This window comes from Aythya marila (genome assembly GCF_965140915.1).
Source record: "Aythya marila genome assembly, chromosome: 17".
Taxonomy (NCBI): domain Eukaryota; kingdom Metazoa; phylum Chordata; class Aves; order Anseriformes; family Anatidae; genus Aythya; species Aythya marila.
In genome coordinates, this window is record NC_139058.1 from 9183688 (window position 1) to 9209105 (window position 25418).

Genomic DNA, 25418 nt, shown 5'->3' on the forward strand with positions numbered 1-25418 from the left:
AGATTGTTTTGTGTATTTGCCTGCTCATTCTATCAGATACATGTATGATTTAACCGCATGCTGACAAGTACGAGGGACCATACAAAGAAGGATCAGCCCTAATGTGGCCTGAAGCCAATACACACACATCCCATTACACTGCGAGCATCTGACAATAAGCTGTAGTCTAAACCCAGAAGACTCCTATGCCGAAATGTCTACAAGACACTTGATCAAAGATAGAAAGAAACATTACATCGACATTTGAAGAAAAGCAAGATGAAAATTATGATTTCCGATTACCCTGCAAGGCAACAGCTCCCTTTAGCTTACTCCAGAGTGCCAGACCCCAAGTCTTAAACATCCAGGGTAAGTACTAACAGAACCTTATTTATCCACTTATTAACCAAGGATACAAAACACTAATTAATTTAACAGATACAATACTACATAAACTGGAAATCCTATAGCTTTAACTATGCTGCTAGCTGAGAACAGTTTTGCATGTACTTAACTGCTAAATTACATTGGGGACTTAATAGTTCACCATTCAGAACAAAAGCTCAGATTTGCGTTATTGCTTAATGACTAAACCCTACCTCTTTTGTTGGTTATAATCTTTGTTTAATTATAAGATATATCATTGCATAAGCTGATTTGCTGTGCTTTGCTTTAACTAAATTATGCCCCACTGACAAAGCTCTTTTGAGCAGCATATTTCTAGCCAGATGCTACAAGACAGATGTAAGTCTGCATTCTTTTATGAGGAATCAGCTTACTTGCATGCATTTCCATCTTCCACATCACGTCTGTGTTTCTTACTTTTGAAGATGCAGATTTGTAGCGTAGTAAAATTAATTTTAATAAAATTGTGTGTCAGCCCTTTTTCAAAGAAGTAACTGTAAACGCAAGGGCAGGAGCTTGGCACAGCAAGTGTGTATTTCTATTACTACACTTCTGGAAACAACACTTGTTAATATTCAATCAGGCTGCTTCTTTCACTATGTGACATCGAGAACCCCCATCTATTAATCAATCCTTTGCTGTCAGGTATTAAATACACAGTGACTGAATTTTATTCCCTGATTAGGTCATAGACTTTATTCTTTTATGACTGAGCAATATATTTTTTTTTTTGGTGATAGTCACCTGAGTGATATTATTTGTAAGTTAAAAATTATGTTAATTAGCAAAATATTTTTATTTCTTGATAAAGAACTGGTTATTTCAGGTGTATATATCATAATATGTATTATCAATACTTTAATATCTGTGCACTATATTGAAGTATTGATAATACATAAAAAGGGCAAAAAGACAGAAGGATAATCATGAAGAAATACACAGTTGAATTGCTATTATTCGTCTAAAACACATTTCTGAAGAGAGTATCTTGATATTAGTCTTGTGGACGATGCTGTTATAGCCCTGAACATAATGTCCTAGTTTTTCTAATAAAAACTTTCCCCAGGGAGGTATAGACTCCACTAACTCATGAGCCACAATATTCTGCACAAGTGCAAGAGCACAAGAATACAACTAACAGCACATCCTGAAGGTGCTCGGAAGCGCAGATTTAATCTCAGTTAACAAATTGTTTGGTAATATGCAGTACTTGTGCGGTTCTTGCAGGCTTTCAAACATTAGCTGCACAAACCCAGTTTAAAATAAAATCAGTTTGTGAAGACGTAATATGCAACAGTCACTTGTCTCCAGGCTGACAGTGGGACAGATACTGTGCTCTGGAGATCTATTTAGCACTCTCACTTCATAACATAGCACAAAAAAAAATAAGCATATAGAAAAAGCACAGATTTGCAATGCATCTTATTAATATTGGTACCGAAAAGTTCCTCTCCGATCGAGCTGAATTCTAAGTATCCTTCTCAGCCTTCCCTCTCCCAGCAACTGGCTAAATATATATAAAATAGCAGACAGAGAGAAAGAGGGACATCATACCTTTCAACATCTCCCTGCTTTAGTGAGGAAGAAACAAGCTGAAAACAATTCAATGCAACAACCTACTCCAGCTTTCCTCTCCAACCTCTTTCCACTTGTTGCCAGGGAAACCAGTGTTTGCAGATGCCTATAGCGGGCGCCGGGGTTCATGACTTCATCACAGCTAATATTCTCCCTCACCATCTCCCTTTATACAAGGAAAACACTATATACACATAGCCGCACACCAGAAACAGATTACACAACTCCTGCACCCATTTTTACACCAGTAAGACAGTTATTTGCTATTCTGACGCAGCCACGTCAAAAAATATTCCCTTGGCAATTTGCAGATGCGGAGAAAGTTTCAAAGCAGTAGCAGTGTAACAACGAGCAGCTGCTCCAGTCCCTGTGCACTGCACCGTGTGCTCATCACCCAGTTTCTTTGTGCTGCCAGGTGGAAGGAGACATCAGCATTAGTGATCTAAGACATTTTAGCTGGAATTTCAAAAAATCCTTTAGTCATGCAGTAAACCTATTATGTTACATGGAGAGTGAAAGACAAGCCCAGAAAATGTGACTGGCACCTGGAAAAAATGTTTTCCACTTGCTGAGGGAGGTGGTTTGAAGTATTAAAGCACAGATATGCTAAAGGCTACAAGTAACTTACAGTGCAAGCACAAAACATCGTTTCGTTAGAGGAAAAAGGAAGAAACTGAGCTTTGAACTCCAGGACAGAACGCTAACATGATTTCAAAAGTGTATGCTTGGAGAAATGAACAGATAACAGCTTCAAGTGCTTCACTGAAGCAGTTGCACCGCTTGCCTTCATCCCTCTGCAGAGCACCTTCCCCAGCAGTTCTGTGTCAGACAAAAAGCCTGAAAATACATTACTGTGATTTGGCAAATCTGCACCACTGAGCCTCCCAAACACTTCAAAAGAGTAAGGGCTACATCCTGTGTGCCTGCAGACACTAGGAAATACCTGTGCTATTTGTTCCAGCAACAACTGGTTTACTTTGTATTTTACTGACCACACAGAGTACATACAGGTTTTCACAGCATCGTTACTTATTTACCATACTAGGTAGATGCTATGCTTTTTTTTCCCCATGTTGATGGAAATGGGTCTGATCCATTGCTCCCTGACACAATGGAGTAAATATCTTGCTGCATTTCCAAAGAATAGTGGCTAATGTGTAAACAATTAATTTCTGTATTCCATCTGCCTTACCCTCTGGCGTGCTGGGAATTAATACAGCTTTTTTTTTCCCCCCCCTATACAGCAGCTGCAAAGGCCATGGAAATCCTGAATTTGAAGGAGCTCAGAGTTTCCTCATACACTGTGGTACAAGTCAACGGAAAGACTGGGCTGGAACACAGGTTGGTTCAGCTGAACACAGGCTGGTTAAGGATGCTGACCCACAGAAATAACAGTGGCATCCAGCCCCAAACTGCATGCTGTGTTTGCCATGAGGTACACCACAGCAGGCAGAGAGACCAGGTGTATTTAGTCCATCAGGGGATGCAGGAGGTATCCTTGGTATCCTTTCCTTACACATTTTCTTGCTCTACATTCATTCCCAGTATCCTAGCATGGAATTTATTTATTTATTAAAAAAAAAGTCATAGCTGTAGAAACACAGATTTGCCTTGAAATGCCAAATTCAGGAAATTACATTCAAAGCTGACACACAAAGCCATGTGTTAAAAATTAAGCATCAGTAATTTTGGAGGCGAAAAGCTGCAGAACACAAGTTCTGTGGCCCCCTGAAATGAAAGAAAGTCAAGCAGTCTGCTGAACAGAAGTTCACGCTGTAGTAACGTGGCATACTGCTATATTTATCACTAGAGTCCCGACAGAGTCTGCTGTGCAATTACGTGAGACATACCCCAAACTCTTTCCTAACACTGAGGTCAGCTGTCACAGAACAACATTCATGCTAGGAAAGCTTAAAACAGGTGGCTGCTCGGAAAGTGCTTCCTGGAAATAGTCCCTGGCCCATCCTAATTCCCAAACTCCCAGGTCCCTGAGGGAGCCACATTGGGGCACAGCCAGCAGACCTCACTGGTACCTTGGTTAAAAAAAAAGCCCTGAAGCACAATACTAACTTTCTCTCTTTTTAAACAAATAAAAACAAAAATAAAAAAATAAAAATAAATAAAAAAAACAACCCATGCCCTCCAATAAGAAATTTACAGGCCAAGATCAAAAAAGCCCAACAGTTTTGTATGGAATGATACAAACTTTCAAATGGCATTATAAAAATTTATCTAAATAGTAATTGTTTCTTTTCTATTCAATTTAGCAAGAGCACACCATTTGAAGAACATCATCTAGTAATAACCATAGATAGCAAATCTCTCGTTTGCAGTCTACTCCCTGTGAATTTTATATACTAGTTACCTAATGAAAGCCATAAGACCCTTCCTTCCCCATCAGTATTTCATCCTTCTTTGACCTGACAGCCAATTAAGCCCAAAACAAATTAGCACAAGCAGCTAAGGGTTTCGTTGTATTCTTTAGAGAGATTTTTCCAAGAACTTTGGAAACCATGCAATACCTGTGCAGTAGGCTTACAACAAGATCTCTCTTCAGTCTGCATTTGTGCAGCAGTTTATAAAATGTTCTGCTGGCAGCAAGCTGAGGCCAGTGAAACAAACATACTGAAACAATACAGCATTGTCATCGTGCTCTTCTACAAATCTTTGTGGTCTCCAGAAGATGCATTGTTACTGCAAGATATCCATAGGGCAGCGCTACAGGGATTTTCAGGGGGATCCAGAGAGCCTCTTTGGCCTCTCAGCCTGCCCAGTCCATGCTATGCCCCTGGCTCTTCCCACCACCTAACAGGGCACAGTTTGGAAGCTGCTGTTCCTGTCCTATTTATTCTTACTGATTGAGCTTGGGCACATATAAACAACAGCTTTAATTTCAAAGGATTTTCCGCACAGTGTTGGACTGAATAAATAAAACTTGGGAAAAAAAAAAAGGTAAAAATTAGAAATAGGCATTAACAGTACTGAAAAACTCTGTTTGTTGCAATAGATACTAAATCAGCGTGCTTCCAAAGGGAAGAGGAAAAGACACAGCTGACTGGTACTGCCTGAGCATTAGGCAAAAGGGAATTAAGAAGTCATTCACAAACAGGAAACCCCCTGCTGGCAGTCAGCAGTGAAGTTGTTTTCAGAGTGCACCCATTGTGAAAAATAAAAAGCTTCATGAAAAGGAAGGATCAGACAGGTGGAAGTGAGAATACCAATGCCAACACAGGAGGCAGACGCAGAGAGAGATTAGAGAGAGCAAACGGGGAGTTAGTCAAAGGCTGCCTGCTTGATTTCTAAAGGCAACTTCGCAGTCACTAACAGGTGGAAAGGAGCTTCCACCCCAGGGTGCTACAGAAGGCGTGGGGTTACAGGTATTTGAACAGAGCTTTTAAAGCCTTGGAGGAATTCAGCCTTGGAGACTGAGGGAAAAAGCTGTCAAAAACCAGGATAAGTCATATTGTCTGTACAGGAAAGAACCCTCACACCGGGTAACTGCTCGAGGAATAACGCGATACGAAGACTCACATGAGGCCACAGGTCCGTGGCCAGGCTAAACTTCTGTGTTTCACATTTCCTTGAACCATCTGTTGGGATCAACTCTGAACAACACAGTTCAAAACAATTGAACAATACAAATTCAAAACAATTTTGAATTAAGCAGAGAAACCAAGAGATGAGACTGATCATGGTTAGGAGGGCTGAGCTGCTACTTCAGGTCCTTTAAAAAAGAAACTGAATGTTCAAACTGAATTCCACAGTTAAAATAAGGTTAAATAAAGTTAAAACAATTTAGCCTCATTTCTCACTCTCACCATACTACTGTTTACCTTTCCATGCAACCTTCTTCACTGGCATTTATTTCTTCTGCTTCTTGAAGTCAAAGTTCTACAGCTTGAAGCACACTTACACCTGTACCTGCCCTGTTGTGCCTACATAACAAACATCTGAAATCATAGCAGGATTATTTATTTATGGCTTATAGGCTGCAATTCCTCTGCACACTAGAGAAAGACCTGATTGACTTCCTCATCTCTGAATTTCTAAGCTTGGACAGCTGTATCATGACCTTGTTTTGTATTGAAATGCTTTAGGCTTGAATGGATGTAAATTTCATGGAGAGGGGAGAAGAATTTTCATTCTTCCACCTTTATGTTATATTCCAATGAACTGAATAGCTGGTTTTAAGCAAAACACAACATTAAATAATTCCAACTATACAAGCCTCAGTACGAAAAGTCAGATGTCAGATGTGAATGTTTTCCTGTCCATTCATTATAAGAATCGTTATTTGGGCAAGGACACTGAAGTTAAAGAAAATGTCATGATTTTGCAGCAATTTAGAACAGTGTAAAAACAGAGCAGCGGGACACATTGCAGAGGGTTTATCTTAATTGTCCTATTTTAGTTTCCCCACAGAAAATTATAGGCTGAGCCAAAAAGACTAATAGGTCCACAGACATTCCTACATGTAGGAAGCTCTCGTGTTGAAACTACCACTACTTTGCTGCTGGATTTCATCATGTTGTATTCTATACTAGTCGTATTAGACAAAATCTCTTGAAAACATCCACATAAGAAATGAGTGGCAACTTCGCTTTTAAAGCCATTCTTTTTTTCTGAGTGAAACCACAGAAAACAATAGCAGCTAATCCTCTGTGACACTGAATACTCTCATATGAACAAATAGATACAGGAGGAGGTTACAAAACATGGCAAGAGATGAGAAAGATGAAAACAGATTACTCTGAAAATGGGGGAACCGATTTTATTATTTATTTTTAAAACAGAAACAGAGCTAATGAGAGGCAGATGAAAAAAAGTGGTAAACCAGATTATAAATAGTACTTTTTAAAGGAGGTGGGTGCAAAGATAGGAGAATCAAAAAGAAAGGAAAAGGAAAGGAAAGGACACAGCAGTAATTGGTGTCTCTCTCAGCTAGAAAAATGACCTGTCAGGTATGTCTGAGAGCCAGAAAGCCAGATACAACACACACACACTCAGCACTGGAACAAGAGCTTTGCAGAGAGAGCCTCTTGATCTTCAGACACAGGGATCCAGGGTTATAATTTTGGCAGCTAGCCCTTCCATCTCCCTCGACCAAGATAAGGTATAGAAGCATAAAAGACCAACGAACAATATGAAACTTCACCACCCTAACAAAGCCTAGGAAGTCAAAAGATTAAAATAAACGTTCTAATCACTGCAAGGCAGCCCGGGAAATTGCTGAGAGGAAAGCATGTCAGAAATGCTCATGAGTTTGTTTGAAAACTGAAAGAATCTGGGACCTCTTATCTGCATTGTCATTCCTACCAGTCTCCTTAGTAAATGCACAGCAACTGCATAAAATAGAGGATTTTTCCCCTGTTGTCTAGGCACAAACCTGAATTACTCCCCGTTGAATAAGCCTGCAAAGATATCTTATGACACTGTGCAACTCCATTCTTCAGCTTCATAAGGAGAATAACAAATGTGGTTTACGCACTGACTCAGCCATTCCCTTCCTTATCGTTTCCCTTCCCCTCCTCTCCCTCCCAAGAGGCTCTCTCCCTACTTTTGTGAAAAAGGAAAATGAGATGATTATAACGCAACTCCTAACACTGGATGTTAAATCTCAATTTTGTCCTGTACTCAGAGATTAGCAAATTGGGAAAACTGATTTCTCCCTCGCTTGTTCTTTGTTGCCCATGAATTCAGCAGACTGCGTGTGTTTAGATGCCAAGGCTGATTACATAAGGCAGTGTATGGATAGAAGTCACAGTACGAGTTTACTTTCACAAAACATCTAGATGATACATAATACCCATTAATGAGTAGGCTATCATTAAGTCTCACAAATCTAGGCACTATTCCCATTGTATCCTTGTCTGTCACTTTCCCCCAAAGCTGTATGTTTGTTGTTCATTCATAACTCTATCTGGGTTCCTATTAATTCTGCTGTGGCATTTTATGGGTAGCTCTAAAGTTCAAGTTTGCGAGCAGATGGAGCGAGTGCAAGCAGCAGCAGGTTTTTCAGACAGTGTTCCTGCTAAGGTTGCAAGGAAGTACACACCATAACAGGTGCTCTACCACTGTAACATGCACAGTGTCCCACAAATAAGCACAGCCATGTCTTTGGGCACCCAAGATAAGTCTGAAACTGGGTCTAATCCTACTGCATTCCCAAAGTGGATCAGCGATTTTTACTACTGCTAACAACGCCAGCTTGCCAGGACAGCAGGAAAGAAAAAGACGGCGCTCTCAATTAACTCTTTCCTCATTTAGGCAATCTGTGTAGGACCAAGTATATGACACATTCCTAACCAAATCACACAATCTTGCTACAGAATAAGTAACATTTGTTTTGCCTCTTCAACCCTTTTCTGTACTCCAACTTTGCACATAACCATACTAGGACTATAAATATATTTCCAACATTCCAGTCCTGCCAGATGCTTCTTTTCTCAAATGTGAAACATAATGGTGATGGTACACTAACTTATGAGCTATGCAGAAGCTTGGAATTTTCACAGTATTACGTATCTCCACACACATATACATGGCTGTGATATCTGTGCATCTAATTATGTTAATCTGGCACTTACAAGTCAGATGTAGGCTATCCATCAGTTTATTGCAATTTCAATCACTTCCAACTTTTTAAAAGCATTTGAAGTATTTTAAAGAACCATATCTTTACTTTCTTTAAGAAAAAACAAATGCCACTTCAGACTTAAATGATCTATTTAAAATATTATGTTATTTTTAGGCTGCTATTCCATGATTTCACGTGCAAGTTACATGCAGTGCATACTAGAAGCTCTTTACTCTATCCTAGCAATTAAAATACGTATAATTTTATACATGTCCCAAAACAAACCCTCTGTTTGTGTAACCTTTTGAGTATGGCCAAGTGATCAGGAAGTGGGACAGAATCAGAACTCAGGCACTGACTCACAACGTGGCCTTGGCAAACTGATTAGAGCGTGCCATGATGTTCTGTCTCCCTGAGACTTACCACGTGCGAGATCACTCATGCTGGGAGCAGTCTCTGCATTCTGACTCCGGAGATGCTCAGTGTCCCTGTGTGACTCCTGGGAGGGAGGCACTGAAGAAGATGCTGAGGAGGAAGAGGATGAAGAGGAAGAGGCTGGTTTGGATTTGGGATGAAGATCATTCAGTCTCAGGAGATTTTCAGGAGTCACAGTGTCTGGATTCACTGGGGCAGGATGCAGCGTGGCTGGTGTTACTGGGAAGAAGCTCTCTCTGGTGTCCTTCGTGTGCTTTGGGGTTGTGGGCATTTCTGCTGTGGACTGCATAAAACACAAAAGGGAAGGCAGAGACAGTGAGAAATACATGCCAGTAATTCTGCACCTGCTACCTGCTTCAGTTACAACCGCAGGCAGTACAACTTCTTGTAGACAGAAAACACTAACAAATAAAAAATCAAACATTATTATAAAGCAATCTTTCTCCTTTACAGATTATTTTCCTGTTCCTTTCAATCCACTTATCAAACTAGCACTTGAACACTTATTCATATTCACATTTACAATGCTTTATTTAACAAGTCCCTCACAACATAACACTTTCCTGAGCTCCATCATTAAGCACAAGTTACAAACTCTTATAAACAGAAATTTATTTCATGCAAAGGTGTGTTGACAAACTTGGCCTGAATGAACAGATACACAGTGCTTTAAGAGAATTTGCAAATTATTAAAATAAATGATTTTTAGTAGATGATATGAGAAGAAATGGAGAAAACAGAAACACGTATTTGCTTGAAAAATAAATCATCAGCCTAGCCCCAAATCATAAGTCCCCAATATCTGCAGAACTGAATAACATCGGTGTTCAATTTGGAACAACACTCCGGGAATTCATTGCCTTTGTAGAAGTTAAAAATGGCACCAAGAGCAACACTTTTCTCCAAAGGCCAAGCTAACAATTTAATGCAGTGCTGTTACTTATGTAGGCAGAAGGGTGACAAAAATTCACCAAAGGGAATAAAAGCACCCATAAAATGAGCATCTTCGCTATAATTTTTATCAGTAATTAAATAAAATATTCTTGCCTGTGGGGCCACAGGATGTTTTTATTTCATGTTCTTTACAGTCTTCATTTAATGGAGACTTACTGTACCATAAAAGATATGGTTGAGTGGAACCTCAGTTGTTTAATTGCCTGTCTCATTCCTCTACCTCTCATACCTCTGCCAGGAATGAACAAAAAGTCATTTTAACCATGGTGATAGAGTACGAGTGTTTGGAATAGAAATAAAGAATTCTGCTGTCAGATGTAAAATCAAATTGGTCCCTAATGTCCTAGATGACCAAAGATTTATTACCGTGCCTTAAGATTCAGCAGAATTTCACTGAGAAATAAAGTAAGCTGGGGAAATTACATCTTTAAAATTCCACGGTGGAAAGCATACAAACACATTTCTGAAAATAAATGGTGGAACGTATTTTAAAGTTCCTGAACTTGATTAATCAATTGCTAAAACATGTGATTAAAGTCTGCAACATTTTATGTGCACAAAAGAAATGAAACATAGCAGTTATAGTCAAAACAATTGCCGTGTAGGATGAAATAAGGTCTACTCTACCTCTGAAAACAGCAAGTTTGTGATGTGTAAAGCCATCAGTTCCAAAACTAAAGGTCTCAAGATGCACAAATAAGATTGTATAAACCTGAGGGAAATTAAGCTGCAGAAGAAAGCCTCACGCCAGAAGTGAGATCACTAGAGGAAATGTTCTCAGCTGTGATTTAGAGGGAAAACCCTTCACACCCATGCACTTCATTAACTCACATAACACGTTATGTAGAACCTGAAATTTCTATGCTTATATTGTATCTATTTTTTTCTGCAGAAATATATGAGGATACTACTAGTTAGTTACTCATTTGTTAAAAATACATCTGCATCTCAAACAGCATTTCTATAAAAATGCACAGCTATTACCACAGACAGAAAGAGGACATCTGGAAAGTAACTCAGCAAGATTGGGATGGCACTCAGAAAAAAAATGATTACTGAGAGAAGGAACACAGCATCATGGAGTAATTCCTGCTGGAAGGGACCTCTGGTCCAACTCCCCGCTCAAAGCAAAGCTGGCTTCAAAGTCAGATCAGGTTACTCAGGGCCAGTGTCCAACCCAGTTCCACGTATCTCCAAGGATGGAGGTTCCATAACCTCTCTGGGCCCTGTTCCAATGCTCTGCCACCTTCACACTGAACACTTTTTTTCCTATCACTTCTGCCAAATTTCTCTCGCTCCGACTTGTAACTGGTGCCTCTCATCTGGCTCTTTCTTCTCTACTGAAGACAGCAATTCAATACCCCCCAGCCCTCCAGTAGTCTTCTCCTCTCCAGGATGAAGCAACCCACCTCTCTCTGACTTCACTGCTCTAAGGTCACACCGGTGACCAGAAACCAACTCCTTGTCCACCAGGACCCCGAGATTGTTTTGCCAGTGCTGCTCCCCAGCCAGATGTGTTACACCGGGGTCATTCTGCTCCAGATGCAGGACTTTGCATTTCTCTTTGCTGAGCCTTCAGGAAGTTCTTGTTGATGCTATCCTCCAGCCTAGCGAAGGTCCTCTGAACAGTAATTTCCATTCTCCATCTTCTTGACCATGGCCTCCAAGTTGGTGGCATTCCTGACTTCCCTGAGGTTTCACTCCATCCCACCATCTGGGGCCTTACAGAGGATGCTGCCCCAAAACGAGCCCCTCAGGCACGCCACCAGGAACTGGCTGCCAGGTGGAAGCCCAGTGGTCAGCCACCACACGGGGACACAACAAACGGTGAAGAGAACAAGGCCTCCTTGCAAGTTGTGGATGGCCAAGCACACAAGGAAGAAAGCTTGAGACTGAAATAACCCTTATAGGTGTACATAAGTAGAACAAATTCATATTTAAATTTCTCTCAAAATAAGGATGTGCTATCAGGAGCAAAAGTCTTTTTTTTTTTTTTTCCTTCATTTTCATTTTTTCCCTACCAGGTGAAGTTGCAGTTTGGGCAAGTTTTTTTTTTTTTTTCCCCATATAAAATTAACCTGCCTTATCCAAATGTTAATTGCAGTAAGATTCCTAATGCACAGTCAAATAGTACAGCCTCATATACTAAAGCCTGGCAACCAAAGATTTTCATATTTATGGCTTTAAAGGGAACGTTCCAGATGTGACCTGGTACAGAGCTGTCGAAGGATTCTGGAATTATGTTCTTTTCAACCCAGTGAAACAGACAGACCTTGACAGGAGGAAAAAAAAACACAACAACTCCTCTCAGTGACTTTCTTTTCTCAAAACAGTGCGTGGGGGTGGGAGAAAAGGAGGAAAAGCTATCTTTAAATAAAAGATGAAGCATAAAAACACAAAACAAAACAAAAAGCTACCGTGCATTCTGTCATTCACATAGCCCTAACAAAAAGGGATTTAAGCCTGGCTTATAGGTTTTATTGGACCCAGAAACTGGAGAAAATCCAAAAGTCGTGTACAGAATGCTAGGAGAACTTCTTCTTTAAGACATTCGTTTTTTAATTTAAGGGCAAGAATTTCAGCACCTCTGATCAGTTAAGTGTTGTTACTCCCAAACTCCAGGTTAGTGCAATGTCATTCACTATGCTGTTCATCAAGAGTTATGGGGCCACGCCATCATCATCATGTAGGTGACTGCCTCCAGAAAAACACCTTGTAACACCACATTTGAAAAGTAAACCTAGAAAAACTCATTACAGGAAGTCTTGCATTTGCCAAAACCACTTTATGTTCATCTATTCTTACTGCTCTGTCAACACAAGGCACAATAAAGATTATCCTGCACAAATGTGAAGTAGGAAACAGAGTAGCACTGATAATCCTTTAACAGTGTTTTATGTTTCCTCATTGAGGCTGTTCTCATAGAGCAGGGATTCTTCTTAATGCCTGCTTTGCTGTGGCACTTTTAAAATTACAAAAATTCTCCTTCCCTCACCCCTCCAACCCATCTCACCCTGCTGAGCTTCCCTATTATCACTGCTGCTTTTGATCTACAGCAGCTTTATCATAAAGTGGCTTTAGTTACTGAGGGGAATCTTCTGTTTTCAGGCATGATGCTCACAGAACAAGCGCATATAACCGAAATAAGATGAAAACTTATTTAACTGCCTTCCTTATATCTTTTGTTGAAATTACAGGTTCATCCAGTCAAGATTGGATTTTCTTCTGGATTTTTATTGAAGAGCATGAAGTTCTACTTTTGTCTCGACTACCATACTATCAAAGTGGATGGAAGAAACATTTAAGACATTAATATCCAAACAATGTGTCACAGACTGAGAAAAATAGTTCATTACTTCCATAAATATCTACCATCTTATCTCCTGTTCTTTAAACCATCTAGTAAAAATGTTCTTTGTTATGAAGTTCGTATAAAGCCAAAATTCAAATGAGTAATTAGCATGCATGTTTGTATGGATTATGACTATTTCTAACTTAAACACATGAAGGGATCCAAATCATCTCCTTATTTGCTCAAACCTTGACTATTTCAACATACTTCTCTGAGAGATGATTCAGCTTCAGGGAGGCTATGGGCAAACCCATCTCATGTTGAAAAATGATGTAAACAAAGTAAATAAAATGCAGGAAAACAGGCCCTGGAACAGCCTTCCACTAGGAAAACCAGTAGTGAAAAATAAAAGAATTTTTTTCAGAGATGTTACTGGAAAAAATAGCTCCCTATTATTTCCCAGTGAAGCAGCTCAGTAATGAAACAACAGCACGAAAAAATAATAAAATAAAATTGGGCATTAAGTCATAAGAAAATTGTGCTTTATAGACTGTCTGCAAAGGCAGGAGGTGACAACCTGAGCAAGGTTATATTTCTGCCTTGTTGTTTTCAACATGTTCTGAAAAACAAATAAATCCTACAGGAACCTTACTATATTGCCTCTGGAACACTTCACTGCTTTGTGGCTGTGGGAAAAAATAACGTTCAAATGTTCCATAAAATGGGAAAGCAACAGGCTTCCCAACAGGAGTTTCCTAATGAAAGATGCTGGCACTGCAACTGTTACATAACGTTTGGTGGTGGTGGTTTTTAAACTAGTCTCACATCTGAGTGTGGCATCCTGGCAGGACTGAAGTCAGAACCCCCCAAACAACAGGTACACCTTTTCAGAAGGACACCTTCCTGGAAGCCATCGCATGAACTGTCTGACTGATATGCCGGCCACGTTCTACAGCATTACTGCTCCAGCTTCTGTTCAACACTGTTATAATTATACCATGTCTTTTCATATTTTTCCTCCTGATCTCACTATGGCAATATTTTGAAACAAATCTCCCTTGGAAGTTTTCTCCAAAGTGCATTAGAGCTGCAATATCCATTATCCATAACCCAGATTCTGAGGAACCTTCTATTTCCTAAGATTACTGTTTTATACACGGAGCATAATGAACTTCATATATGTTGACCTGACTGCATTCCAGCCTAAGAAAATCCCCCATTTGCACAAATGCATCTGGGACTTAATGTCCTGTTTTACCCAGGCAGCAATATTCTGGCAATACTTTCATACACAAACAGCAGCATTATTATGGACGGAGAAAGATAAGGAAGTAGGATGAAAAATATGAATAGACAAACTAAGAGATAAAAAGTGACTTTTCTTTCCTTCATGTTCACTTAATGATTGCTTTCTGCAGCAGACAGAAGGAGGAGAGCTGTTAATTATATCAAGAATACACCTCCAGGATAGAGTGAGAGGGGGATGCCATGGCAACTGGCAAATGCAACAGTGAACAAAATGGTCACCCTTTGGTAGGAGTGAGACCATGAAAAAGCTCGTCCTCTCGTCCCCTCGATCCTCACCTCCGCCTTCCTCCTCCTTTGTCATCTTTGCTGCATTAATAAAGCACGCAGACAACTCAGGAAAAACAACTTTCACTGTAAGCAGTCTCTGACGTCTTGATGTGCAGGAAGAAAAGATGAAAATTAGCAGCATGTGGGTGGAACAAAAGGGGGGAAACACATGAGGTAGAACTAGAGATTATTATTTTCTAATTATTTAATATTTGACTTATCTCCTCCCATCCCCAGCGAAGTGCCTTTACAGAGGGCTTTTAGCTCTGTTTCTCGAAGAGAACAGCTTGCTATGGCTTTTTTTTTTTTTTTTTTTTGAAGTGAGAATTTGAGAAGAAAATGCTCTAGACGTTCAAGGCAGTTCAAACAAGTCACTTGCAAGTTTTCTCCCTGAAGAAAAAAGCCTAAAAGACTGTAGCTGCAACGCTGGCTGCATTCCACAGCAGCAGGGGAAAAATCCACTGAAGTGCCCTCTAGCTCCACGCACAGAAGACGATCTTTATTCTGTTCCAAACAAAACGTCACATTCACTGTAAGGTCAAACACAGAGACTGTAACTTCACTAGGCTGGTGGTCAGGAGTCAATCCAAGCACTTTGCTGCTGAGGTTGTGTGCAGTTCCAGCTACAGGCTCCATACACCAAGCCCATTCCCTGCATTTCCCTAAAATCCTTCACTGCAAGGGACCAGCCGAAAACCAGCCATAGCCAGCACTGGGGAGAGTCACACCGGCAAAAGAAGAAACCGAGACCTCCGATACCTGTTTTGGAACTAGAGAAGGGTGGAAGCAGCAGCCCTAAATCGCTGCCTTTCTCCCACAAATATTGCCTTTCTATTACGGAGGTGGCAAAAATTTCGTAAAAGCAAAGATCATGCTGGCAGCCTGCCAGGAGCCTGAAGACACGGCTGATTTGCATAACCTGATTGTGCCTTTGTGTTTATAACAAATTTACTTGTTTTGATTCTAGTGGCAGCTTCTTCATGAAGCGTCATGTTTAATTAGATCCGATATTAAAAATCGCTGGAGTTGTGACTGCAGGTTTAGAAAGGGGAAGCAAGGAGAGCGCTCAGAGGTTGGCACCAAGTAGAGGGAGAAGGTGGTCGCAGATGTGGTACTTTGGGAAAGGAGAGCAGAGTTATGGGCAAAAGGCAGGATTTTATCCGTCAGAACAGCGCGGGGAGAGCTCGAGGTTTTGCAGCTGGAGTAGGAAAGGGGGGGCTGAAAATTTCTTTTCTCTTGCTCTTCAGGGATTGAGTTGGTCCCAGAGCAAGGATTTTTTGGCTAAGGCAGCAGTGAGTCTTAAATAACTCAGCAATGTTGAAACAGTCCCTTCTCATGACATTTAGATGATATACTATATGGTGAGGAGCCAATAGAAACGCTCAGCTTCTACAACGCTAGCTTTTCCTAGGACTTTCTACATTCAGTTCCGTATTCTCAAGGGTCAGAGCACAGGACTAGAGACTTAGTGGCATTTTGGAACTTTGCCTTTGAACACTACTGTATTTTTAGATGTTAAATCCATGTGCAATGTTGATGTCTGCAATGTTTTAAAGCTGTTCCATATGAATGCAGTTCTCAGGACTGGTGATGCACAGTATACCCTAACGCGTGACCACAGAAGTTTCACTTGTCCTCTTCTCTTCAGACTACCTGTCATGACAGTTTCAACACCGATGAAAGCTGTAATTTTAGCGTTAAAGCACTCAGTATTAAGCTTGCAGTAATAGAAATACTTTTTCAAATTGCAAGTCAAGAAAAAAAAAGCGTTCTTAGATTGAAGTATCTCCACTTGCACTAATGGGATACGTTGTGTATTATGAATCTTCATCCTAGTTCGTGCTGCAGTAACTTTCCCACACAGACTTGTCTTTAATGGCATCAGACATCATCATTATACATAAAACGAAGAATTTAATATGACCGACTTTAGGCAGTCAGTGAAAAGGCTTATTAGAAATTCCCTAATTATCTGGAAGCTTCAAAACTCTTTTCTGCTGGCCCTCCTCAGTCCTCAGGACAACACATTTAAGGATAATGCTACGTCAAGGTCAACCTAGTCTGCCTCAACCTTTCATTCTCCCTCACCAAGGCCTCCTAGGTATTCAGTTTCCAGGGACCATTAATTTCATATGAAAATCATAGTTGGCGAGACTAAAAATATATCTCATAACTCAGAGCAATAGCTGACTGCTTTCAGGATCTCTGCAAATCTTTTTAATAACTTTCTCAGACTGAGAAAATAAAAATAAATAAATAAATAAAAGAACAAGCATCCTTCAAAATGCTGTTTGACCATGAACTGGTCAAATAATTTCTCAAGTAACTTCAGTAAGTTAAATACTAATGACACAGTGACCGTTACTGGGCAGCAGTCTCAATACATTTGATACTTTTCTGTCAAAGATCTTGCTCTCAATAAGAACTTAAAAGGAAATACACAAAAAGAAAGACTTTCGGTCACACCTGCTCTCCAACCCAGCACATTGCACAGCCTCACAGACAGCTATGCCAGCACGGAGGAACGCTTCCATACACACCATGGCACAGGAAGCAGCAGCCACCGAGGAATCAGGCTCACTTCTAGCAGCAGTTCTCGTTTAGAAGTGCTGATTTAACTATGCTGTGTTCTTGCACTGTGATTCACTGCCATGTCTCCCGGAGGTATTATTTTAAACAACAATAAATCCAGAAAACCCCAACATCACCATAACCCGTAAGTTCAGCCAGAACTACTTCTTTTCTTCCCTCAGATAAAAACAGCCCAGCAGGCGAGACTAGAAAAAAATAAATTTCAGCAAGTGAACAAAACCCATTTGCCCCCTAACAAAATGAAAATCTGGCCACCCCCCGTCAACCAAAGAAACTTCTGAAACTGCAAAATGAAATTGGCTCAGTACCTGCTCACAGTCTACCCAATATGCAAAGTAAAACAAAAACGTGGAATGGAGCATTTCATGTTTTCTTTATTCTTCCTCTCATTCAACTCCTACTCAAGGATGCAGTTGCACATCACTATGGCATCCCTGCTGCTGCTCCTCTTTCAGATCAAGGTTTGCATGGTGCACAGCTTCAGAAGAACAACTAGGCACTGTACAAACACAGCCAATGCTGCCACAGTCCAAACTTTTCCAGTTTGACTATTCCCTCCATGACTTTAGTAGCATAAAAAATTAAATGTCTTTGGGATCACAACCCCACTCCTGACAGGTTGGTCTGAACTAAATTTAAGCAGGCTCTGGAACTTGACTTTTATTTTACTTTATTTTTAAAAATAGTGCAGTAGGCTAAAGAGTACTAGGTCAATACTACAAAATGGGATTGTTTGAGAAGACATTTGGTTAAATCCTCAGCATACATTCACTTAGTCACACAAAGGCTCAGTGACTTCAACAAGAGCAGTTAAATACACAACAAGCAGCAAAACTGAATTCTCTGAAGGGCTGAAATGGAGTCTTCTGTCCCTGATGTGAGCAGGGTATGCTGCCACACCAAGCATGATCTCATGACACAATACCTAAATTCTCTGTTGAAATGTCAATTTTCAATAGAGAATACTTCCATTCTAACAAGCCTCCAGGAGCACATGAGCTTTGCATGGCAAAGCTTTGTACCACCTTCCTTTTCTGCCTTCTTCAAAGCTGCGAGCCAACCTTTATAAGCCACTTCCCCAGGTATTAGGTTGACTCTGTAGAAGAGGATACTTGAGTCCCATTGGCCTAAAATGTGTTAACATTACCTCAGTCACGAAGACCACAGAGGATTTCTGAAATGAATTGAAAGTGTCACAGCATTGTCAAGCTATTAAAAGGATTAGATCTCATCACAGAAGTATAATAACCCACTTCATCAAATTCCGTTTACTGATTGCCGTATTGTTTCCTGCTTGTGCCTGAAGAGGCATATAAAAAGATTTCAACAGAGTTGTTAAATATTTAGGTTAAAAACCTTGACTGGTCTGGAAGACAGCTGAAATGCTGTAATTCAAATATCTCCTAATTTAGTAGGAAGCGAAAACTTTCATAAAGAAACCATATACTGTCTGGAACTGCAAAATACAACAACTAGCAGAGGAAGACATATATCAAGATGGGTTTTGTGCTTGCTTTTTGTTTTTTTGGCCGGCAATTCCATGGGATAAGAGACTGAAGAACCACAGGCCCTGTAAACCTATTCAAACCATCCAATAACAAAGCACTTCTCTGGCCTGCGGCAGCTTTATGCATGACATCATTTATTTACAGAAGGCGAATACTTGCCAATTTTAAATAAAACAGGATCCAGTCTGTTGAAAACAGACAGATGTCTACAAGAGCGGCTATTCCTGTGTCTCCACACTAATTCAGTGTGTTATACTAGCAACAGTAGGACAGCCTCACACCGCTAACAAGATCTGCTAGAAATAGACGAAAAGGAGACTGCAGAATGTGATAATCTCATTAGTTGGGACTGCTTCCTAAAAGGGACTGCTTACAGGCTTCAAAGTGCATCACATTAAGAAGTATGTTTTATTTCTAGTGATTTAACAGGAAATTTCATTGCCTCCAGTGCAGCTAAATACTAGCTCACCTACTGCATCTATTTCCAGATTAATTTGTGTGCAGGTTTTTCACCATTCTAACATTTTGCTACATGCCTGATGAACCGTGGACTTTGCTGGAAGAGCTGGCACAGCAATCACATACCCAGAACCTTCACAAAGGCCCAGCAAGGAACTTGGCTGATACACACAGCTTCGCACAGTTTTTGAAAAGGTAAATACATCCAAAAAGCAAATTGTAACATTACTTTTTAAACAAGCTTATTGGCAAACTCCTTTTTAAAATCATAAAACAGTGCAATGTCTCCTATTTTTCCCCAAGATAAATAATTAAGACTAAGAAACATCTTAACGTTCTGAGCCAATATTTCTTTGTTAGCAAACCACTGTTAAATACCAGAAGACAAGCAAAGAAAGATTTTCACTACAACACCTCTCCTGACATTTCTGTTCATTTCTACAGTTCAATGGAAAAATGTTACTTGTTTCCTGAGGGGCAAAAACTGGAGAAAAATGTTTCCTCCATGAAAATCTTAATGAAGAAAAACTCCCTTTACTCTTACATCTTCTTCTGTTATTCTGCTAGGAGATGCACTGTCTAAATGCACATTCTAATTAGATGCACTCTACGGTAATTTTTACTTCAGTATTAAAAACTGGAAACCTTTACAGATACTCAAGATCCAGACTTTCTACAGAGTACAGAGAAAAAGACAGGTTGGCACATCTCCTACCAAATAAAATTGACACCATTTCAGGAAGAAATTTAGTATGCAGGTAATCTTGTACAGAACAAATGGTGAATAATAGAGTCTGCTCTGAGAGCCTGAACCTCCTCTAGCCTCCTCGATAAGGCAGTAATAACCAGTAAAACAATATTCATCAGAATGAGATGAGGAGAAAAAGTACCTAGAGATTCAAGAGAATGATGCATGAAAATACAAGGTTCAAGCTCCAACAGAAGGCAAATATTAAATGGAAACAAACAACAACAAAAAAAAACTCTGAAGGGTTTCAGGTATTTCACAGAAGGCACAGAAATATCTGATTTTCCCAGAGTTGCAGAATAGACAAGTCTAAACCTTGCTGCAGGAGCTGACCTACGGCCTCAATTTCCTGCAGCTCTAATAGGTAGAAAATCCTAAAAGGAAGGCCTTTAACTCTAGGTAGCATAGGAAGTTCACCTTGCAAGTTTTGCCTCCTATTAACCAGCATCCCTAATGCTACTGTGCTTTAGTTAGCGTATATGACAAATACATTTCCAGAACACACTGGAGGAAGGACCAGAAGGCATACGTTATTTGAGGCTAGGTTGAATAGATTTAAAGAACAGAGGCAGTGTCTGGTGATGTATATCAGATTTGCTTTGTGAAGTAGAAGAATTATCTGAAAGTTTAACAGAAGTATTTGTTTTGAAAGACAGGTGAATTAGGTATTAAAATCCATTCCGCAGTAAGACAATATTTAAACTGCTGACATGAGATGTGCCTCCTCAAAAGGTTATGTTTTTGCAAAGCAGAGACAGCTGTATTTTACAAAAGAAAGACCTCTGCCAAATTTCAAAAATCGAAAAGAGAAATTCTCAAAGACTTTTGTTGTGCTTCAATTGTTATGAAAATTAACACACAGGCAAGTGATGGAGAAGCAGACAGTTCTCCCCCTTCTGCAACCATAACACTTCTTTTGGTAGCTGGTAATCTGCAATGCATTACGTTGCTATCTCTAGAGCAGTCAGAGCCATATACCAGAGGTATATTTCTCATATACCTCTACTGTGCAAAATACACAATGGGAAGAGGAAGTTACAGGAGATGATGGCAAATTGAAACATTAGGCAAAATGAACCACTAAACATGCTATTGATCCATTTCAGGCTTAATTTCCCATTAAAGGCTGATAATAATCATCCCTTTAAAGCTCTATAGATGTTTGCTGGAGAAACCCAGATACTACAAGCTAATACAAACTGAGTAATACAAGAGTTAAAATCAGAGTTATTGTTGCAAGCTGAAAGAGAAGACATTTGGTACCTCCGCAGCAGGGTGCAATGTCAGCAAGGAAAGAACTGATGAGGTTGTTAGCCCTTACGGGATCAGAGAGAAGTAATTACCATCCATGAAACGCTGAGGAATGATGCGGACATTCAGAAAATCATAGTGTGCCTTAAGTATTTCAATTTGAAGATTATTTAATGCTTTCAAGAAAAGATTTTGGGCACGCAAATTCAACTTCAAGCAAGACAAACAGTAGTAATGACCCTAATGAAAGGGATGAGCTTCCTCCAGTAATGTGGCCCCACTTATCCTTAGACAACAGTACAAGAGAAGTAGGTATTTCTAATTTCTGCAAGCACTCAGCCACAGACTTGACTTTACAGACAATATAATAAAAGCATGTTACAAGTAACAAGGACTTCACAGAGCTTACCTGTTTCTGTGCTGATGCTCCCATATGCACCTGGCAAAACTTGACTGCCTGTTCAAGTGCTGCTTCTTCATCCACCTGAATAGAGAATCACAATTAATGAAGTCATAATTACTTAGATCATTTACAAATCCAATTACATTCAGATGAAATGGGGATGCGGAGCATGGTAAGTGGGAGAAGCAGCACTCCTACGGCAGAAAAGTGATCTTTAAACGTATAATCCTGAGTAACTGAAGATACACAACTCTTTTTAAACTCAAACTAACATTTAGTATGAACAAACTCTACGGAACTGGTAGTAGGGCTCTTAACTGATTTCAGCAATTTAGAACTGGGTTCTTGAGTTCCAAAACACAGAGGGGCTTACCCCGCCCTTCCCAACAGCGCTCTTGTAGAGAGCAGTTCTCTGGGAGACACTTATCTCCACCTTTTGAACAGATACAGGGCCAACCTTATACTGCTTGGTTTGGCGATTACTGTTACTGTCTAATAATCTCTAAGGTCACCAACAGAAATTACAATGAACAACAGAATGCTTTACCTGTTTAATCAGCATGTACGTCTCAGACATGATCTTCTCAATTTTACCCAGGTCATAGGCCATAACTTTCTGACCTTGCTGCCATACCCGGTAAGCATCAAGTAGAAGTGTTTTCCCAGAATCTACATCCTCAAGTAATTTCCTCTTCCTGCTGGATCTCTGGACAGGTTCTTCCGTAGGTACTGCTTGAACCGTTCCTTTAGTTGCCTGCTGCTGCTTTGAGCTGATACTTAGCTCTTCCAAAGAAAGTTCTGCAGTCCGGCTCTCTTGAGCTCTCTCTTTTGAGTTCCTGCCAGCCTGAATACGGTCTGGCTCACCGCGTTTACATGAAGAATCAATTTTTTCAGGGTCATTGGAATATCCATCGAAATCCATAGGCTCAACTGAACCAGGCCTAGGGAGCTCTTTAATTTCCTTGTCATTCTTGTCATCATGTTCCAATATGTCCATAGCATTAGGAATTTGTCCCTGGGTCACTTCTTTTACTCCATTTTCAGTACTATGTACTACTCCATCCGATAAAGCTTGCTTTTTGGGAAGGACATCTTTGCCCTCTTCAGCGCTAGTTTTATTAGAAACGTCTGTTGTCATCCTTCCTGAAGCAAGGTTAGAAGACTTGGAACTCTGATCTTCTGAAACCTTAATAAAAGAAGTCATTCTTCTCTGTTATTATTGAAATCAAAAAGCATTTCAGCACAGCTATACTACCATGACTACTGACATGAAGAACCTTCACATTACTGCCTCTGCTGAAGAAAATATATTACTTCATATTCATTCTTGTTTGTTCCTGAGAATTAATTAATCCAAGCCACAAGTCTTATAATTAAAGTATTTTAATCAGTTAAACACCACAGAGAAATCAACAGCACAGGCTGAACCAAATCTGCAATGATTTTTTTTTTTTTTAAACTGAAGTCAACACTATGGAATCCCATTAAATGAAATCCAAGGTTTTAGTAGCACAAATTTTATTTTTAATGTATTAAAATCAAAACTGCATCTGTTCCTTTGGCAGCTGCAGATCAACCTCAAATACCAGAATCTTTCCTTTGGTTGCTCTTGCATAACATTATTACTAGATGAAGTATGCTAAACTCTGCTATAATATTTCAGTTTTGTACCTTTACATCTGTAATGGACTAAAGATAGAAAACCTCAGTACCATATCCCTTTGTTCAAATATTGCTGATCTTACAATTTCTTACAGACATTTTCTTTAAGTTCCTTAAGACACTGCTAACTTGGAAAACCCATAGGAACAAGTCCTTCCTTGAATGTATTTACAAAAAAAAAAATCAAAGTTCTAGTTATTTTAATCTGTAAACTTATTAGTCTCTAAATGACATTTAGAAATTGGCAGGCATGCAAAATCCAATTGTCTAGCTTTGTTTTGTAAGAGGAATTGTAGATCATTTTAAATGAAAGTTGCAATAGACTCCACCTGAAAATGCAATAGTTCTTATATCCCATGTAATTACTATTATTCAAAATTTAAAGGTAGTCAAATCAAACTTACTGTAATCCATTCTCAACCATTATATTTATTACTGAATTTAAAAATCAAAAAAAGAACAATGCTGGAAGACAGTTTTCTGTGTAACTGCATATAAACAGAAGTTATGAGAAGTGATAGAAACGTAACCCTTCAACTTCAGTAGATATAAAGAACAAGTAAACTGAATCTAGGAAAACCTAATCATTAAATCAATGAGCATCACACACACTGCTGCCTTACTTGCGTCAGATCGTTGAGCGTCTCCTCCAGCACTTTCACTGTAAGCACGAAGGCTTGCTGGGCCAGAACCTGGCGATCTGCATCACGCAAGTACTTCCTGTGCCACAGTAAAAGAACATAAATGAAGCTAACTGCCAAAAGGTTAGGTGACTAAAAGCAAGTACCGGGATTTAAAACAAAAATTATTTTAAATATGCTAGAAGAAAGCAAACAAAACATATTATACATGAAAATTGTATACAGAGGTGTGTACATGTAAACTCATAAAATGTAACATTTTAACTATGTTTCCCTCCACCTCTCTTCTCCCCATAATAATCAAAGACACGCATGAAGTAAAAGGTAGATAGCACTACCTACAAGTGTAGGTGAGGGAAGGGGAGAAATGCAAAAACTACAGAGTGAAAGAGACAACCAGGATTATAGTTTTCTTTTATCAAGCCATTGGTACTCCTCAAATACTAACTGTGTATTCAAAACCTTCATAAAAAGAGAATTAGTCACACAACGTTATCTTGAACCGCCAGGTGATTTTCATGTTATGGATAAACTGGGCATGTGATATTAAGGATATCAGCAAATCCCTCTTCTCATTGGTCATATTGGTTAATTTCAAATCGAGGTTTTTAGAGCTAAAACACTGATGTGCCAATGCCTTTTTCCTATTTAGTACTGTAAAAACCTGACATTCTAACTGTAGAGCTTACTCTACGGCTTCATTTAATTTACTACATGGCAACTTCACAGCATTATGATGCTTTAGACCACTTTCAAGGAAAACATTTCCAGCAATCAACACTACCCAATTGAGTTTGATAGAAAAACGGTTTTGTATTTCAGAATGGGATAGTTTTAATGGGCTAAAATCAAGTAAATAATTTTGAAGGATGCTCTTTAGTCAGCAAGTTGACATTTTTAATAAACATTTTCTCTCTACAACATTACATTAAATTAAAAATTTTTCTTTCTCTTTCAGAAAAAAGATAGAAAAACTTGACTCATCATTAATTCTGATTTTTGTTGTTGTTGTTTAGGTAGGGTTGCTAAAGGCGCATACCAGGCACACCCAGAACATTTGTAAGTTCCTGTAATGATTGCAGTTCACCATGGCTGGCATTGGCTGATCCAAAACATCAAATTACTTGTTTGTTAAATTCAGTCTAGACTTATAAATAACATAATATTTTTAGTACAACTGTGGGCTTGCTTAGAGCAGAATTTAAGCCTTCTATGGTCCAGTTCTTCTGATATGTTAAAAGTCAAATATTTTTGGCTTCAAGTTTGCTGAACATGTGGTGACACATTCCCAGATATACTATGATCTATGCAAATTCACATGCACTCACATGAGAAAAATACATTAAGAAACCTTCAATGCCT

At 39.4% G+C, this 25418-nt stretch overlaps 1 protein-coding gene across 4 annotated transcripts in view; it reads right to left on the reverse strand.

Moving 5' to 3' along the window:
* The window catches only part of CABIN1 (calcineurin binding protein 1), a 111627-nt gene that overhangs the window by 8139 nt on the left and 78070 nt on the right, over positions 1-25418 (reverse strand). For all 4 annotated transcript variants that reach the window (XM_082773758.1, XM_082773759.1, XM_082773760.1 and 1 more), the window contains exons 33-36: positions 24039-24135; positions 22301-22939; positions 21760-21834; positions 8960-9254 (exon numbers count right to left, since the gene is read on the reverse strand). In XM_082773758.1, coding sequence (XP_082629884.1) covers positions 8960-9254; positions 21760-21834; positions 22301-22939; positions 24039-24135 — 1106 coding nt within the window. The remainder of the gene's footprint in view (positions 1-8959; positions 9255-21759; positions 21835-22300; positions 22940-24038; positions 24136-25418) is intronic.